The sequence below is a fragment of the Phalaenopsis equestris genome, unplaced genomic scaffold (genome assembly GCF_001263595.1).
Source record: "Phalaenopsis equestris unplaced genomic scaffold, ASM126359v1 Scaffold000096, whole genome shotgun sequence".
In the NCBI taxonomy this organism is placed as follows: Eukaryota; Viridiplantae; Streptophyta; class Magnoliopsida; order Asparagales; family Orchidaceae; genus Phalaenopsis; species Phalaenopsis equestris.
Window position 1 is genome coordinate 345,056 of NW_018164538.1, and position 17,876 is coordinate 362,931.

Here is a 17,876-nt window from a genome sequence, read left to right on the forward strand (position 1 = left end):
CATAAGATAATGAAGAACACAATACTTAGCTTTTTCCCTTTGAAAGAAAGATGAAAATCTCTCCCACAAAGTCTCCCGCCGATCCATGCAATGCTAGAACATCTCCTTACAAATTCTCTCAAAATTTCCTCTCCAATCTCTTCGAAAGGGTTGAAATCTACATTTCTACTCCTATTCTAAAATCCCTAAACTTTCTCCACACTCTTCCTAACATTCCTCTCACAAAAATCCCTCCTTTTCTAACTTAAATTTGTTCTTTTAAAGTGTAGGGACAAAGTTTGAAGAGTTGCCACTAGAAACCTTTTAAAAAGCGTCCAAATACATTGAATTTTGGCCCATAACCATCCCGGGCGCCGTCGGCGGGCTCGATGGCAGTGTCAGCGAGCTTTTCTGTCATTTTTTTATCTTCTCGAGTAAATCTCGCAGTCGGCGCCGTTTTGGCGCTGTTTTGGCGCCGTCGGCGAGCAGACTGCGCAGCTTCACCCTTTGGCTCCTGCTTTGTTTGGCTCCGTTTAGCCCCATTTCAGTTGTGTTGTGTTCCTAACAGATAGCCCTACAAAATAAGCATGAAAACAACCTTCTTTTAAAGTGTAATCTCATTCAAAAATATGCAAGAAGTGTAAAATAGATTAAGCATCGAAAGACTTATCGAAAGGTGATGGTAAAATTTCATTTCTTGCTCGTTTTTGCTCCAAATTGCACCGTTTTTGCATTTTTTTGCTCCAATGACCATAATTCATCATACCTGTAACAAAACATCAAAAATACCCTTCTTTAAAGTGCAATATCATCAAAAATAGTGTAAAATAGGTATAAAAATCTCAACATATTTTCCTTTGGTCAACTCCCATATCAAATAGGGGAATCTGTCGGTCATCATGCAAACTTGCAGATCAAACAGAAGTCATTTATTTTTATAGTTTATTTAATTGAGCTTATTATCAAGTAGTGTATTACCTTTCAGGGTGGTACATTACTCGTGGTTAGCTCGATTATCCAAGCTGTAGGAATCAATGAGATCAGTTTGACAACATTTTCTTCAAATTAAAATACCTAATTTCTAAACACTATATTATACTATATTAAACCGCATCCAGCAGTATGGCGACCGACAAGAATATATTGGATTTCAGGATGAATTCAAATGGTAGAATAATAATCTCAGTTTCCAATTTACAAGTTGCTTTCCAATTTACATATATTATATTGACCCGACTCTGAGTGTAGCCTCATGCAACTCTTCCTCAGTATCATTGCGGTACTGGCCTCATCCAGTGAAGGGATCATCGTTGAGCTAGGAGGATTGATTTCCTCTGATCAAAGGTCAGGTTCAAATGAGCCATAAATTGTATAGTCATATCATCACAGCTTTACATAGGTGAGAAGTGATCAAGATTTTACCACAGCTGCTCCAATTTTATGGAGTACTCTTGAATCAATCTATCTCCCATGTACCATTGCCTCTATCTCACAGTGAATATGGAACACCCTCATGTAATTTTTAATCGTAGCAGAGTTATTCTACTTTGCCCAGATGTCCCTCACTTTTCGAATGTCTTCAACTGATGAGGCAATAGATGGAACCATTAAGTTAAGTAGTCAAGTGTAAAGCAAGGCGTGTAGGTCCTCCACTCATCCCTCTCAACACTGTCACTCTTTGACTCAACGCCCGTCAGATATCCTTCTAGTCTCTTCACTACTAGAGCCGCCTTCATTCGACGCGATTAACTCAGATATGTGGCTAGTCCATCAAGTTTCATATCCACATGGAAGAGATATAGCTTCACCTGCGTTGAAGCATGTGTCGAGGTAGTGGCCCCATCGAGACTCTAGGCTTCTTGTATGAGCCCAATCAAGACCTTCAGAACTTCAAGATCTATCTTCTTCAAAAGCTTCATGCCTTCACCTCCTGCACCATATCTTTCTTCTAACATCCTAAATTTTACTATTCTTTGATTTGTATGCCTGATCTGATGCCCTCGCCAATTCTTGTTTCACTCGAAGCAGCTTGAACCTCCCTGTTCCTTTGCAAGCATGAGCCTACACTTCCCCTCTGCTTCGTAGCAAACGAAAAGATCGTTTGTGTATGAAGTCCTTTGATACTCCAACAATCGCAATTATGGCTCTCTGGACAGCAGCGAAGGGTTTACAACCGCAATTAGAACTCACTGGATAGCAACAACGGCTCGATGGACAACAATGAAGAAATCGCACGAAAAAAAGGCCTATGAAATTCCCTCCTTCCGCTCCTGTGCTAGGGAAACTCGACGACAGGATGCAACAACTGGATCAGACAATAATAGCAACGACTCTCCTTCCGCTCCTTCTGCGTTTGGGAAACACAATGACAGGATCACACAACACAAAGACCCTGCTTCGTTGCATTTGTAGCCAAAGCTGACTTCCGTCTCTTTTTCCCTTCGCTTCAAGCTCAGTGCTAGGGCTCTGATACCATTTTAAAAGTAATTGCTCTTCAAATCTTACCCATTTCATTAATGACTTGGGCTTATATAGAGCTTTACAACATTTATTAATAAATTCATATACTTCTTCTATTTACAAATAGGACCCAACATTAGATACAAATCTCAACAGATATTCCACTAAGCTTTCATCACCATGGATGTCATTTTATAAAAATTCAATTCTTGTATTGGACAAGGTAATAATACCTACCCATAACTAAACATGGTTAGAAATATCAGAATTTCAAACCATGTTGTGGATTATTGATTTTCAGTATTTCATTATATGTTAAATGACATCAATGGTTGGAGAGAAGCTTCTTTTGGGCATCTTCAAAATGTGATTTTTTGGAGAGAGTTTCCTTCTCATTATCACTTCGCTAACATGCCCACATGGAGGCTAAGAATGATGGTTCACAATTTATTTTTTATGTGTAAGTTAATTTTAGTGATCATATCTATTAAAATGTGGTGGCTATAAAAAAATATTGCTGATGTAACTTTTTAAAAAGAATAAATATTTATAGTTCTTATTGTAGCTTTCTAAGAAATAACTTTCCTCCCCAAAACCTTACAATCACTTTTATAACACGCAACAGCCACCCCCTAAGAGACCTTACATTGGTGCCTTATTTTATCTAAATTGGGTGTAATTTCAGATAATGCTGTTTTTAATGATTTCTAAATCGGCATGTTTGGATACGAAGCATGTCATAGGCCCATGAAATATTTATCTTGGCATGCCCTTGCCAAGTACTATTGTAGTTGACTTCTATTATTATTGTATGTGCAAAGGGCACAATGAAGCTAATACATGTTACAGGTTTTTCTTTCATATAGCATTCAACAAGTTACTCATTAAAGCTTTATTTACTGCAACTTGATGACTATTTCCCGTCTGAACTAGAGTTTTAGAGCTCATTTCTATAAAAGGACTACTACATTTAATGGTAGGTCGGTCATTACTGCGGCAAATGATCTTTCATCTCTCACTCTGTGGCATAGCATGGATTACATTTTTTTGTGTTTCGTTTACTCTGGCAGGGAGTTAAGATAGTGAGAGTGACAGAGCAGGAGTTCCCCGACTTACACAAGTGTGTAGCTTTTATTTGTGATTGCACACCCTCTTTGGAGAAATCAAATGTAAGCATTCACTTTTGCAAAATGTATTGAATATATTTTTTCAAATAAAATATATAAAATGATGTATAAAACATGCTAAACAAAAACATTAAGGGAAAAAGTAAAAGCAAACAGTGCGAACTAATGCACTTGAGTGAATTCAGCTGCATATTCTTGTTGCCGGCGCGCTTGGAGGAAGATTTGACCATGAAATGGGGAACATCAATGTGCTTTATCACTTCTCAAACATGCGCATTATTCTCCTATCGGATCACTGCTTGATTTATCTTCTTCCTAAAACTCATCGGCATAAAATCTACATCTAGTCTTCTGTTGAAGGACCATGCTGTGGTCTCATCCCGTTCGGTGCACCAGCTTCTTCTATTACTACCACCGGTCTCCAATGGGATCTTAGCAAGCATCCACACTACATTTCTTTTACATTTTTATTCCAAGTTTATATATTAATCCAGGAAGTTAAAGAAAACCGATTATTAAAGGTCTGTTTGGAGTGGCTGAAGAATTTTAGAAAGTTGATTGTAAAGCTGTGGTGGAGAAAGTTGTTGTGAGAATTATATATATAATTTAGACAACAACTTTCTTACAACCACCGCATTTTAACATGTCAGTTTGAAAAAAAAATGCTTCCAACCACAAAAATTTTAAGAAAACATCAAGAAAGCATTTCCCGAAATGGAGTTATAGCTGTGATTTGAAATGAAAAGCATGAAGAAAGCTGTCCCAAACAGACCCTAAATCAAATGGATGCTTAGTTTAATTTTTTTATTTTCCTTTTTTATGTCATTTTATTTATGTTTTGATTTAAATTAAATTATGTTTTTGATATAATTATTTTTAAGAAGTTTCAAAGTAATATTTTAGTATTTCTGAGTGTTTTTAAAAATAAAAAATAAATGGTCTGACCTCAAGAGCTTTCTCTGATATCAACAGCTGAAGGAAGCATGCATTTTGGTGGATTGGAGAGCACATCCAATTCAGTGCGAGAGGAGAAAATTACAGTGCATTCTGACTCAGATCTGTTGTGGACAATTAGCATCCGGAAACCAAGATGATGAACTCTTCTTATATGTTGAAACACAGCTTTCTCAATTTATCTACATTATTACATCATGTATTATTGATCGTCAGATTTTCTTGTTGAATTTATGATTATTCAGTTTATTGGCTGTAACTTTAAGAAGCTTAGATGTTTGCATATAGCTGTATTGATATCTAATAACTGTATAAATAATTGACTTAAAAGTAAATGACATAAGAGTCAAAATTGTCACCCGGAGACCATCTGATATGTCGAATTTAGATCCAAAACTCTTCAGAACTGATTTAAACTGGTTCTACTGCTCAAATATAAGAGAATTATGACTGAGAACTCGAATCGCACCTTATAATATCTCTTATTTTAAGCTGTCAAATGAGAGCCTCCATAAGTGGGAGTTCTTGTTTTGTGATCTAATAGCAATGCCAATTGAGAGAACCCAAAAGGGCAATTTGGCACCGGTTTGTTATAACTCATTTTGTTGCAGTGTCATCAATAAATTTTTATCGAGCATGAATTTTGATGTATTTTTTTATGAATGATCTTTCAAATTTAAATTTAAGATTACTTGAGTCTCGATTTCAACAAGCTTATATTCAAACTAATAGTCTAGGCAAGACGAACTTGATGATACCAAAATTGGTTCAATTTGGCCCAATCAAACCCAGATTAAACTATTAAGGCATATTTAGAGGCTTTGAATCTTCAATTGAATTGTTAAATGAACTCTAAATTTGACATATTTATAATCAAATTGAGTGTTTCGATGAGAGAAATATAACGAGCCTAAGATTGTTAAAATTTGAGTTCATTAATTCACTCAAATCATTAAAAAATCATCTATGATCAAGAAAGATTGATGGGGATCATCTGATCAAGTGATTAGAGAAGTTATGTGCCAAAAGACTTAGATGTTCCTCCCTAAAAGACTATAAATAGACTCTCTCTTCACTAGAGAAGAGGAGAAGAAGTGGAATTTCAAAGTTTGTCCTGAGAGAAAATCTGATAAATAACCATCGGCCTTCATGGGCGTCGACCACTGTTGATCACAACCCGTTGCCTACCATAAGCCACCATCGGTCGTCATTGCTTGCCATCAACTACCCCTGCTTGCAAATCATGTAGTCAAAATATGGTCGTTGTGTCTAACACATGTATTTTTTTTTTTTTTTTTGTAAAAAGACAAGCATAATACTTTGTTTAAAATTATAGCCCCGATTTCTCTGTTGCAAGGGAAAGGTGCACCCTTATACGTACAAACTCATAATGAATTATTTTAATTGGGCTAGACCCCGTAATTTTTATGTTCTATGTAAAAATTTTGTTGTCTTCTCTTGCTACTTATCTTTTATTTATATGCGTGTAATGGATCGTCATGCAGCACTAACTCATTAAAAAATTATTCCATCACCACTACATGAGCTTCTCACTTTAATAGTCACTATTTTATGACACATTCTTGAAGTTGTCTGTTGCCAAATTAGAATTTGTCAGTTGCTTTAAAAATAATTATAATTATATACACACACACACACACACACACACACACACACACACACACACACACACACACACACACACACACACATTCATAGATATATATATCACCCCGATCTCCCCGTTGCAAGAGAAGGGAACACCCATGTACTCATAGTGAATAAGTTTGACTTACTAAATCACGTGTTTTTTCTCTTCTAGAATTTTTCTACTTAAAAATTTTAGTATCGTTGATCTTGTTACTGCTCTTTTATTTTTGTGCATTGCATTTTCGTACATTGCTAAGACATTCAAATACTATTCCACCGCCGCGAAACTTATTCGTGTGTGTTGCAATCTGTACAATGCTAAAACATTAAAATATTACTACACCGCCTCAAATTTTCCGACACTTAGCAAAAACATATTTTGAAAATTGATGAAATTGATCAAACTCTTCAGTAACTTAGAAATAAAAAATATGTTTTAAAAAATGTTGATTATATATTTATTATTATTATTTTTTAGTGTGTAAATGAAATCATTATTTATGTCGGGAAATTTCACATACATATTACACCATTCCTATAAATTTACATATCCACATCTAAAATTTGATATTTAGAAATATCACACTTTGGTTAATAACGTATCCATGAAAATTTGTATTCAAAAAAATTAGCAATAGTAGTAATTTTTTATATGATCATAAAGAAATTGAGTGTTGCCCATATAAATACATGAGTTAGATGTCAGACATGTGAAAGCTTAAGAATTGTCCGGCATGCATGCAAATATCTCTCATTATTTTTACAATAATAAGAGAAATTTCGTGAGAATTTGAAAACAATATTAGTGTCCAACTATTTTCAACCAAAAGCTAGATTTAAGAAACTATATCACTTCTAAATTCATGATTTTTAACTTTGAAGCTAATACAATTACATTTTAATTTTCAAAAGAACTAATGAAATTTGAATATAAACGGAAAAAAAAACTACAATATGTTCCAACAGAGAGAAAAAAAATACTAATAGGTAACTTCTATGCATAATGAATGTACATATATGTTAAATCGTTCTGGGCTTGATCTCCAGTCTAGGCTCAAAGCAGAAACCAACGAAGGTTCTTAAATATGATCGTTTCTTTATTGGGTAGCTTTTTGACAATCTCCAATGCTTGTCTCTCATATCAAATATGAACAGAGTAGGGGTACCATAGGCATGGATGAAGATGAGATCCTCAACTCCACTACTATCAAAAGTATCTTCAAACCTGCCAAAATGGCTGAGAAACTTCTCCGGCATCCTTGTAACCTCCTTCTGTTCCTTTCTATGAAGCTCCCAAACACAAATTCCTTCTAGCACATCTGGTTTTTCTGGGTCTCTGATTTCTCCAATCAGAACCAATCTATCTTTAAGATTCATCAGGCGACCGCAAGCGAGGGGACTCGGTGCCATAACCATTGTTTCCATCAATGACTTGCATGAAGATTTTGAATCAATATCATACATGATGAGCCCAATACGGTGCCTGTTGCTCTCTGATAAAGAGTGAATCAGAAAGTAAAGGATTCCATTGCATATCACACTTTCATTACCTCCTCTCCATCCAACCAAAACTTCATTGAATGATACAACTCTCCAAAAGCAACTCTTAGAATCATAAATCTGAATGGTAAAGTCCCAATGAAAGAACTCATCTGGCAATGGATTGGATTTCACCAATGTAACTATATAATCATGAGAATGTCTGTCCACTGACAAAGCCAATGCACTGTATTGTGAAGGTTCATCATTTAGAGGTTTCAGAAGCTGCTTCCAATCTCTTGAAATTGGGTTGCAAAGAAAAATTCTGCTTTGATTATAGTAATCCATGCAGGAAACCAATCCGCATGATGACGAGATAAACCAGTTATAATTTTCATGTGAGAGGAAATCAAACCTGCACCAGTTCTTGAAGAGATCATAAATGTAGCCTGCATCGTTCTCGTTGGGCAACATGAAGTACCATGGCTTTTGGGGTGGCATGTTGATCCATACATACTTTCCGGACTTTGTCATCTCATGCCAATATTTGCCCACGCATCCTGCACTCATTTTATTGTTCAAAGACTTCGAAACCAGGTTCTTCAATTCTAACACAGTCCATCCTCTGCTATTATAATCTTATTAAGAGCGACACAAGTGAAATAAATATGATTGGTTTGGTATAAGACAAACTCAACCATCCACAAAAAAATGAGATGAAAATTCATATTAAAAAAATATTGTCATGGACCCAAAATTTATTTTCAAAACTATCACGTGTTATTTTCTTAAACTACTAAACTCGTATATTTATATGTGTTCTATTAAAAAACATTAAAATTTTGATAGAAATAACATGTCTTTATCATAAGTTTTGATGTTTGGATGAGAATTTGGTATTAGAATGCAATATGGTGGTAATTTTGTAAAGAGCAATGTTTGAAGTGTTGTATGTGTAGTTGCCCCACATCCATATCCACTCTATTAAAACAAAAAGCTTCACAAAATTGTTTTTACAATATATATTTTTTATCATCATGTATTATTATTGTTAGTATTTATTTATGCATATATGTTATAATTATTACTATTATTATTATTATTAGTTATTATCATTATTATTAATGCTTGGATTTTAACAATATCTATATTATTATTATCTCGTTTACGTGAATCAGGTGGTATGTATGTCTCTCTCTCCATCTCTCTGTTTCGCGTGTACATTCGCAAAGAAGAAAAATATACGTGGAGGAGCTTACATGAACGGTGGTTTGTCGGAGGGACGGAGGTTCGCCGGAGAAAAGCTCGCCGGAGGCAGGCTTGCCAGCGGGACTAGGACTCGACGTAGGGAGAAGCAAAGGTGCAAAGGAGGAAGGAGGAGGGCTCGGTTGAAGTGGAGGAGGAGTTATTCCATGCGGATCGTTCACCGCACGCAGCTTGCGTGCCGTGTCCGATCCGGACCGTAGATCACCTGATCTACCGTCCCGATGTATTGCGGTGGGTCCCACCGAAAAAAAAATTTTTTTTAAAAAAAAAAGTGAAAATAATCCTGACCGTAGATCACCGAGATCTACGGTCAGGATCGGATGCATGCGGTATCCGCACACAATAATTCCCCCTGTTTGATGCTTTTATAGGGGAAGGAGAGGGAGACGTGAGTTCGTGACAGAAAATGAAAAGAGAAAATATCGGAGAGAGGGAGGCGGAAGCGTGGGGAGAGAATAGGATTAGAAAATTTTTTTTTTAATAGGTAGAATAGGATTTTTTTTATTTTTATTATATATAAATATATATATATATATATTATGCTGCATGTCGCATGAGGTCAGATAGGATAGGGGAGGGAGCTTTTTTTATAACATAAAAATAATAATAATTATTATTATTATTCAATTAGACGCTCCCGTGCATTTTTCGTCGAACACGTTATCGCGGTGAAATGAATGTCCCCCCATGTAAAATCGACGTTCCATACGTGTTGGTGTTTTAAAAGCAACATGAGCAGAGAATGATGTGTTACTCACGTCACGCAGGCTCATGGTAGTGTGATACAGTTCTACACTTGTCGCAGGGGCGTTTCAGCTCGTTGCAATTTCTTATGTTAGGCCAATTGAAATAATACATTCTAATAATTGCTTTTGGACATGCTGGGTAACAAAGACATCCAAATGTATTTTGTCTCATGATAATACTATTTTTGCTGAACATCTTTAATTTCAAGAATCAAATATTATATTTTAAAATAACTAAATTATTTGATAATGCAATTAAATATTAAAAATAGATAAAAATACACAATATAATAAATAATAGACATTCACGATATTTTTTTTCCTTAACTAAATTATTTGTAATATTACATAATTTTATTTTATATTTCAATAATTTAATCATATTAATGTAAACAAAATCACACATAACAAGCGGCAACGTTAACCTAGAAAACCAGAAACTCTCAAAGAGCAAAAGTGAGCTTCAACTTTACCAGCAACTACTCTATAAGTTGAGCAACATGCAAACAAAAAATGTTCATCACAAATACCTTCACATCATAGTCTCTATGTAACAAATAATATTCTATATATAAAACAAGAAACAAAACAACAAAAAGAAAAACTAATCAAAACAAATCTAAAACAAAAAGGGTTAAGAGAAATTGAGTTCAGAATTTATCTGCACAATTATTAAATTTTTTCCAGAAACCAATGAATATAAATATTTAAAAAAATGCTTGAATTTTAATATAAGAATGAAAATCATCACAACTGGACTAATTTGAAACTTTAAAAAAAAATCAAGTATAAATATGTTTTTATTTAAAATATATATTATCAAAACAGATCAAAACTAACAAAAAAAATTGCTGTCACAACAAGCATATCACTACTTATAGTCAAAATATAGTCATAATGTCACAAATCAACCAACACCTAAATAAGCTCCATCATAATATAACAAATCATCTCAATCAACCAAATCTGAGCATGAACCAACCAAACATTCAAGCAGATACAAATAAAAAAAGAGCAGAGTAAGAATTGCAAAGAATGAAAGGAAAAAATGAATTCTAAGCTCATAAAGAAGAAAAAGAACTCTAAACATAAGCATCCTTCAAATAAAAGAACCACAAAAAAAAGGAAGTAACAACAAACTATAAAAATGCCTCAATAAAGTTTGGAAGATCATTCTTAATTTAAGTTATTGCTTTTATGTTTGATTTCCAAAGATCTCGTTAGAAATAATCTCATGAGAAGTATTTGAATCATTAAAAATTCTGTTGTTTCTTTTGAACCAATTTCATAAGCAATAGCTAAAAGGGTGAATCTCTCGTGAATTTTACAACCAATATTCAGAGTATGGTAAGAAATTTGAAAAAATGCACTAGCAACGATTAAAAAATCTCAATACGAATACAATTTAGTCCAAGATTAATATCCATTGAGTTAAGAATCTCCACTAGTTTTAAGACCAGTCTTAAATACTCTTTAAAAAAATAAAATTAAGAAACGAATATGCATGACACCCAAAACATTCCTATTTAACAAATCAAGCCCCATCTTTCATCCAATTTTCAAATTCTCATACTCATATATCAAAAGTCATTACAAAATCCCAACACATATTTTTCATTTTCATCAGAACATTCAAAATGTTTTTTGATCGTGACACACATAAATGCACATATTTCATAATTTAAAAAATCATCTAAATATTTGATTTATAAATAACAATGTTTCTTCCACTCTGTATGTAACTATACCAAAACTAAATTAACAGAATAATATTTATATCAAATTAATTAATGTATTCCAATCTCATATTATTACAATTCTATAAAAAAAAATCGATAAATATTTTATTGTGATAATTATTAGAATTCGACTGATATTTTTGAAAAATTATTTTGTCAGGACTCCTAATGTAAAAAAATCATTTGAAGTCCAATGAAATCAAGTCACGTGGCGGTGACAAAAAAAAAATCTGTCCGGTAACACAAATGAATATTTCTCTCGTGTTATTCATGTGTTATTGTGTATTATTCAAATATTATTGATGTGTTATTTTGTTATTATAACACAAATATTCTCATAACACAAACACAATAACACCTGAATAACATACATAACATATGAATAATACGGAATAACACGGGAGGAATATTCCTCTGGGTTACAGAACTGATTCTTATTTTTTATTTCAACACCACGTGACATGATTTCATTCGATCCGGACAGTATTTTTCAATATTTTTACTCCACTTTGCAGGCATAAAGCACAAAGCAGAACTCCGGCGGTCCGACACCACGAAAACCCCGCTCATGATTCTCTGCAACAACCTTTTCCGCCTCCTCACCGGACCAACTCCCATCACTTCCGATCATCTTCCCTTTCTCCGTCGCCGCCTCCTCCTCCACCACCATCTCCTCCCCTGGCTTAAATATAAACAACGCTTGCCCCAACCCCTCCGCCTTGAAAAACCAATCATGCACATCCCAAAACACCTGCACCGGCAAACCCTCCACCATCACCTTCTTATTCCCCCTAAACTTCCACTGCAAATTACTCACATGGATCGCCACAACCCCATCAACACTTATCCACATTTCCGCATCCATCCCGCTCCCCGTCGATATCAAATTCTCCACCACAATATCATGCTCCTTTTTCCCCTCTTCAAACCTAACCCTAGTCGGGAAAGACCTTTTCCCAAACAAATTTTCCCTCTTTGATAGCATCGTCGCATCGTCCAGCGACGGCCTTGCCTTGGTTCGCTTATAGGCTTTCTTCTTCAAGTCACCGAGAAGGAGGACGACCTCCTCGCCGCTGACAAGAGCGACGTAGTAGCAGCTGATGGGCTCCGGTCGGCCCCCGGTGGAGAATTTGGCGGCGCGAAGGTCCCAATAAATCTCGATTTGGTGGCCGCAGACGTCTAGGGATTTGAATCCCTTCTTGATCCAGAAGGGCCAGGGTTTGATATCAATTTTGCAGGTGGATGCAGGCTCGAAACTGCAGTCTGGGCGGTCGACGACGATGGAGAGGGAGTGGCTAATGAGGGTTTTGTTCCACATTACCGTCACGATGCGGGGATTGCCTCCAATCTTGGCTCTGTAAACTATGATTACAGAGCATTGCCCCACTGTTTTGGTGGCGGCGGCTCCGCCCACCATGGATTCCTCTGGATTATTGCATCCGAGGATTGGAGAGGTATGTTTTGTTTCCTCCATTTGTCATTCCAGTCACCCCGGCTTCCACAACACTGCTGCAACCTTGCGATTTTAATGAACGGGTTCGAATTCAAAAGAGGAAAATTTCCTTTGATTGACATTTGATTTGATGGAATTGAAGATTGATGAAGCAAGCAATAAAAAATCGAGTAAACAAATGAATATTTACAGAAAATTTGATTTATTGAGTAAAAAAAAAAAAGCTTACCCGTTAATGGTGGTGGGGAAGAAGATGAGCGATCCGACTGCTGTTTCTGTAGGAGAAAATGATTAAGATGTGATGAACGGATTCCAAGTAAAAGAAACATTAAAAAAAGACAGAAAAACATGGAGAGAGAGAGAGGGACAAGGAAATGTGAAGTTCGTTACTTTCATGCCGGGATTTTTGTTTTTTGTTTTTTGAAATTACAATTTTGTCCACTAATGAGAGTGGATTAGGGTTAATACGGTACGCGAAATGTGTTAAGCTAATCTATTTTTGGGAGAAGGGGGGCCCAAGACCTAAGGGTATTATAGTTATTTACGCTAATTCGGCCTACAATTGAGTGGCACCGTTCTTGTTGTTTTAATTTTGGGGCTTTTACAAACAAGCATCTAAAACATAAGTTTTTACATCTTAAGACATCTAAACTCTAATATTCATAAATTGACCATCCAAATTTTATACTTTTCTCCTATTTGCTATTCTCCATTAACGCCGTTCCCTCGCCTCGGTCCTCTCATTCATCTCAATCGTTCGTTTGCCACATCATTCTAGAGAATACGAGAGTTACGTTCAGACGACGAAAGCGATACACTGATTTTATCGCATCCTTCACATATAGGGAAACAGAGAGGACATTGGGGGGTTATATCCGCTTTATACCCCATGTAACCTCCCTGTAACCTACCTGTAACCTGTAGTCGTTCTCTCCCCTCTGGATTTCTTCTTCGGATAGAGGCAAGAAATGCTTGGGGATGGAAGGCTAGGAGACTTCCGCGAATTGATATGTTTGCAATTTTGCTGCTCAGCCAGCTCCCCGACTCATCCATCGTCGTCACTTTCCGAAGAGTATCTCATAAAAGGCATATTAGAGGAGGCGTGAGAGATGATGAAGCGATGATCAAGGGTGGCAACAATGAGCGGCTACAAGTTTTAGGTGTTTATTTTGTAGGTATTAAAGTTAAGGTATGAGATGTAAATGTTATGCGAAAATAATGTGGAACTGACTAAAATCACGCAACAATAGTTAGCCTTTCAAAAGAAAAAATTATTCTGTGCGGACATCAGATCTCTGCCGTCCATCACAGCTTTGGTGGGACCCAGTTTAAAAAAAAAATTTATATAAAAAAAAGTCCAACCGAAGCCGTGATGGACGGTGGAGATCGGACACCGCATGCAAAGAACGGTGTCCGCACCGATTAATATTTCCAGTTTGTATGGCTTAAAATTAGAAATAGTGTTTGTAATACAAGTAAATCGATTAAATTCAGTTTTTTTTTTTGTGGCTTGAAGCTCCATACACGCTTAGAAGCAGGTGTAAGAACTTGAAAATGGAAGGTAATAAAAATGGTGGTTTAACTGCCACATAAACCACCATTTAACTTATAGCATTGTGGTGGTTTATGTTACAAGGACTTTACATTGCGGTTTAAAATCCGCTGGAGAAAATCACGAGCTTTTAGCAAAATGATTTCAAATTTCATATAATTTATTCACCTTAAAAATGTAGTAGCAGAAGTTTTTTTGTTTTTTAAAGGGAAAAAATGGGTTTTGTGACCTTAAAATACATATATAAAAATTTTATTTATAATAATTTCAATATAACATAAATTTCCTTTCATTATAGATAATTTCTTTTATTAAAAAAATATATTTTCTTTGATAATAACTAATTTTTCTTTATTAGAAATAATTTTTTTTCCTCACTGTTCATTAAGTTATTGCTATCATTAAGTTATTACTAAGTAAATATGTGCCGCGTAACCCTGGCAATTGGTTGACATCAACGGTATAAGACCCTTTAGGTTGGGGGTTCGAATCTCTTCTGACTTAGTTGACCTTAAAGAGGCGGTGCTGGAATTGTTAGACACATCAGTAGTGGCTATATATATATATATATATATTATATATATATATATATGACTTCAGAAAAAAAAGTAAGTATCATTGGCTTTTCGGAATGTGATAATACATTTCACAATAAAAATATCAAATTTCATATTAAATATTCAATTTATTCCAATAATTTGATTGTAACAAATACTTATTTGAATTTATTAGTTTAAATATTTTGTTTGGGGAAATAATGATTGGATTGACAGGTGTATACAATTTCAAGAATATAAATTTTTTTGTTAAATAAGAAAATGTTTCTAATATTATCGTTGATGTGTGTTGGAAGATTGGTGGCAGTAGAGTAATAATTTTTTGTCTTAGTCTTGCATGAAGATTCAACACACACTCAGATAAAAGAAAGCAATAAGTAGAGACATCAGAAGTTTTTACGTGAAAAATTCAAAAAGAGAAAAAACCACGAGGCTTAGTTTAATTATACAAATCTATAATAAGTTAATGATTATAGAGACCCCTTGTCCCTCAAGCGGGAAAGTGTTACAAATTCTTTCGAATTACAATGTTGACATGTGGATGAACTTGTTGCAAGGAGCGGGCTAGAGAAAATGTTGAAGCAGATAAGCGCAGTTCAGTTGGTAGGGGCTTTTTGCTTCACGCGGTGGGTGTACGTTCTATCCAGCGCAATGCAAGTTTTTTACTTCTTTTTTCTTAATAGCGGGCTAGATATTGAGTCGCTTTCTCGCTGCCAGTAGTGGGCTTGGGAACCGTGTTACTCCAGGGCCTGATGGGCCTATGTGGGTAGGTGAAATAGGTCGCGGAGTTTGGACTAGCGACAAAGAATCGAACTGAGATGAGCTAGACCGCGGGAGTCAGATCGTATCAAGGAGATGGACTGGCCTGAGATTTGGCTTGAAAATAATGGACCATAAGTCGGAAGGCCAAAAGCGAAAGGTGGCAGATAGGGGGCTGAAGGTCATAAGGTCAAGAGAATTAATGCATATTTCATTTTTTTTTAAATGACTAGAATTAATTTTTGTCATAAATACGTATAGTTTTTTTTGAGTTATAAATAGGCAATAAGAATATGGTGGAGATGGAGTCCCCATATCGGCCTAACATATGATCTAAGATTTCCTAGAAGAAGAAAGTCATCCCGGCCTGCGTAGCAAACGACCAACGAGATCCTCTTTCGTGTTGTTGTGAAGGAGAAAGCCATCCCCATCGTGCTAGCAAGCGACCAACAAGATCTTCTTTCGCATTGCGGTGCATGAGAAAGTTGTCCCCTTCTTCCATAGCAAGAGAGCAATGCAATCTTATTTTTAATTGAAGTGCAGGAGAAAGTCATTCCCGTTATAGATAGCAAACGAGCAACGATTACTTATTTCAGTTTGTGATGCAGGAGAATTTATATGAAAGTGTTTTACTAAAATAAGATAATTTGGAGTTGTACTTCTCATTCGAGAACTCTGATGATTTTCTTCTGGTTCCTATCACCTCGTTCTTATAAGTAGCGACCAAAGTGACCTTGACAACGACCAACAGTTGTTGCTCGATGGTGGTCAGCAGTGGTCAATGGCGCTACGAGTGATGTGGAACTTCAGTTTTTTCTCAAACCTTCAAGCTCTTTCTCTAGCTTCAAGTTTTTCTCCCCTCTCATGAGAGGGATGATGCTCTATTTATATAGTTCAGGGTGCAATTAATGCAGAAATATGAACCATTTTGATCGGACGGCTTAGAAGGCTTCCCTCAAGCAAACAGTAATTAATGGACATTTGAGTACCTTAACAATGTCAGAATTGATGGATCTTGGACTTGCTGGATTAGTCTTGTCGAAACACTCAATTCAATTTTGTGGTCATTAGATTAGTCATCTATTGGCTTTCTAAATATGTCCGTAAAACTTTCAAGAGTGATTTAATGACTTTATCTGAGCTTAATTGACTCAGATTAGACTAATTTTGATATCACTGGGTTCATCTCGTTGAGCCGGTTAGTTTGAGTGTAAGATTGCTGAAATAAGAGATCTGGATGATTTTTTATCGAGGTTTAAATATTTTTTACTAAAAAAATTGCCTCCAGATTCATGACCGATGATGAAAATTTATTGGAGCCGTATCAATCTTGTATTTCAAATATTTAATTTGAAAGATTTTTTGCTATTCTTCCGTCTAAAATTTGATATGAAATTTAAGTTAAGTATTGCACTAGTCCCCACAAAGTATTTTAAGCTGCGTCTTTAAGGATTATTTTTATGCAATAAAATAAACATATACATTTAGTTTTTTTTTTTTTAATCCGGATTTATGTATTTCTAAAAATAATTAGCATACCAATTAAATTTTTTGTATATTATAATTATTATCATCGATTTAAAATCAATTATAAGTATTAATTAAGAAAATAGAATAAAAATTGTTAAATAGATTTAAATGATGTTTTAATATAAACAATAATTTTTAAATTTTGCCCCAATCCTTAACATCTTATGACTACCTGATTAGGGTTGTCAAAACTACTTTTTGTTCGTGAACGGCTCGTGTTCGGCTCGCTAATCAAATGAGCTAAACACGAACACACATTTTGAGCTCGAAATAGTTCTAAGTACAATCATATTACATTCTATTTATTTGGATGTTATGTTACTTAGTAAGAAATATAATTATATTGTTCATACGTAATATTTTTTCTCAATAAATTTTCAAAAAAGACCTTCAACACTTACTGACTAATTCAATATAAATGCTCGCTATACATACTTTGATTATTGTTGAATTTTTATACATTGCTTTTTGATAATATTTTTATACATATATGCCCCCAAACAATCTAAATCTAACATTATCCCTTTTGCATGACCAAAAACGAGTTCCCCTGCAATCTTCCATTTATATGTTTTTCTTTCTATAATAACTAATGTTAAGAAAAAGACCCGTTAAACATTTTTGA

At 35.1% G+C, this 17,876-nt stretch overlaps 2 protein-coding genes and 1 pseudogene across 5 annotated transcripts; 1 reads left to right on the forward strand and 2 right to left on the reverse strand.

The window, feature by feature from the left end:
* Positions 1–4,668, forward strand: part of LOC110020396 — a 25,534-nt pseudogene extending 20,866 nt beyond the window's left edge.
* Positions 4,669–7,190: 2,522 nt separating this feature from the next.
* On the reverse strand, positions 7,191–8,189 carry LOC110020397 (F-box/kelch-repeat protein At3g61590-like). Its single transcript, XM_020718485.1, has 2 exons — positions 8,065–8,189; positions 7,191–7,974 (listed from the first exon to the last, which is right to left on the reverse strand). Exons 1-2 carry the CDS (start codon positions 8,181–8,183, stop codon positions 7,191–7,193), a joined length of 903 nt encoding a protein of 300 aa, XP_020574144.1. The 5' UTR covers positions 8,184–8,189.
* A 3,654-nt stretch (positions 8,190–11,843) lies between these two features.
* Positions 11,844–14,129, reverse strand: LOC110020442. Of its 4 annotated transcripts, XM_020718544.1 has the most exons (3): positions 13,765–14,129; positions 13,083–13,128; positions 11,844–12,916 (listed from the first exon to the last, which is right to left on the reverse strand). In XM_020718544.1, exon 3 carries the CDS (start codon positions 12,872–12,874, stop codon positions 11,900–11,902), a length of 975 nt encoding a protein of 324 aa, XP_020574203.1. In that variant the 5' UTR covers positions 12,875–12,916; positions 13,083–13,128; positions 13,765–14,129; the 3' UTR covers positions 11,844–11,899. The 4 variants fall into 4 exon arrangements, with proteins under 4 accessions (XP_020574203.1, XP_020574205.1, XP_020574204.1 ...); XM_020718546.1 differs by lacking the exon at positions 13,765–14,129 and having other exon boundaries at positions 11,844–12,906; positions 13,083–13,289; XM_020718545.1 differs by lacking the exon at positions 13,765–14,129 and having other exon boundaries at positions 11,844–12,909; positions 13,083–13,289.
* Positions 14,130–17,876: the final 3,747 nt, after the last annotated feature.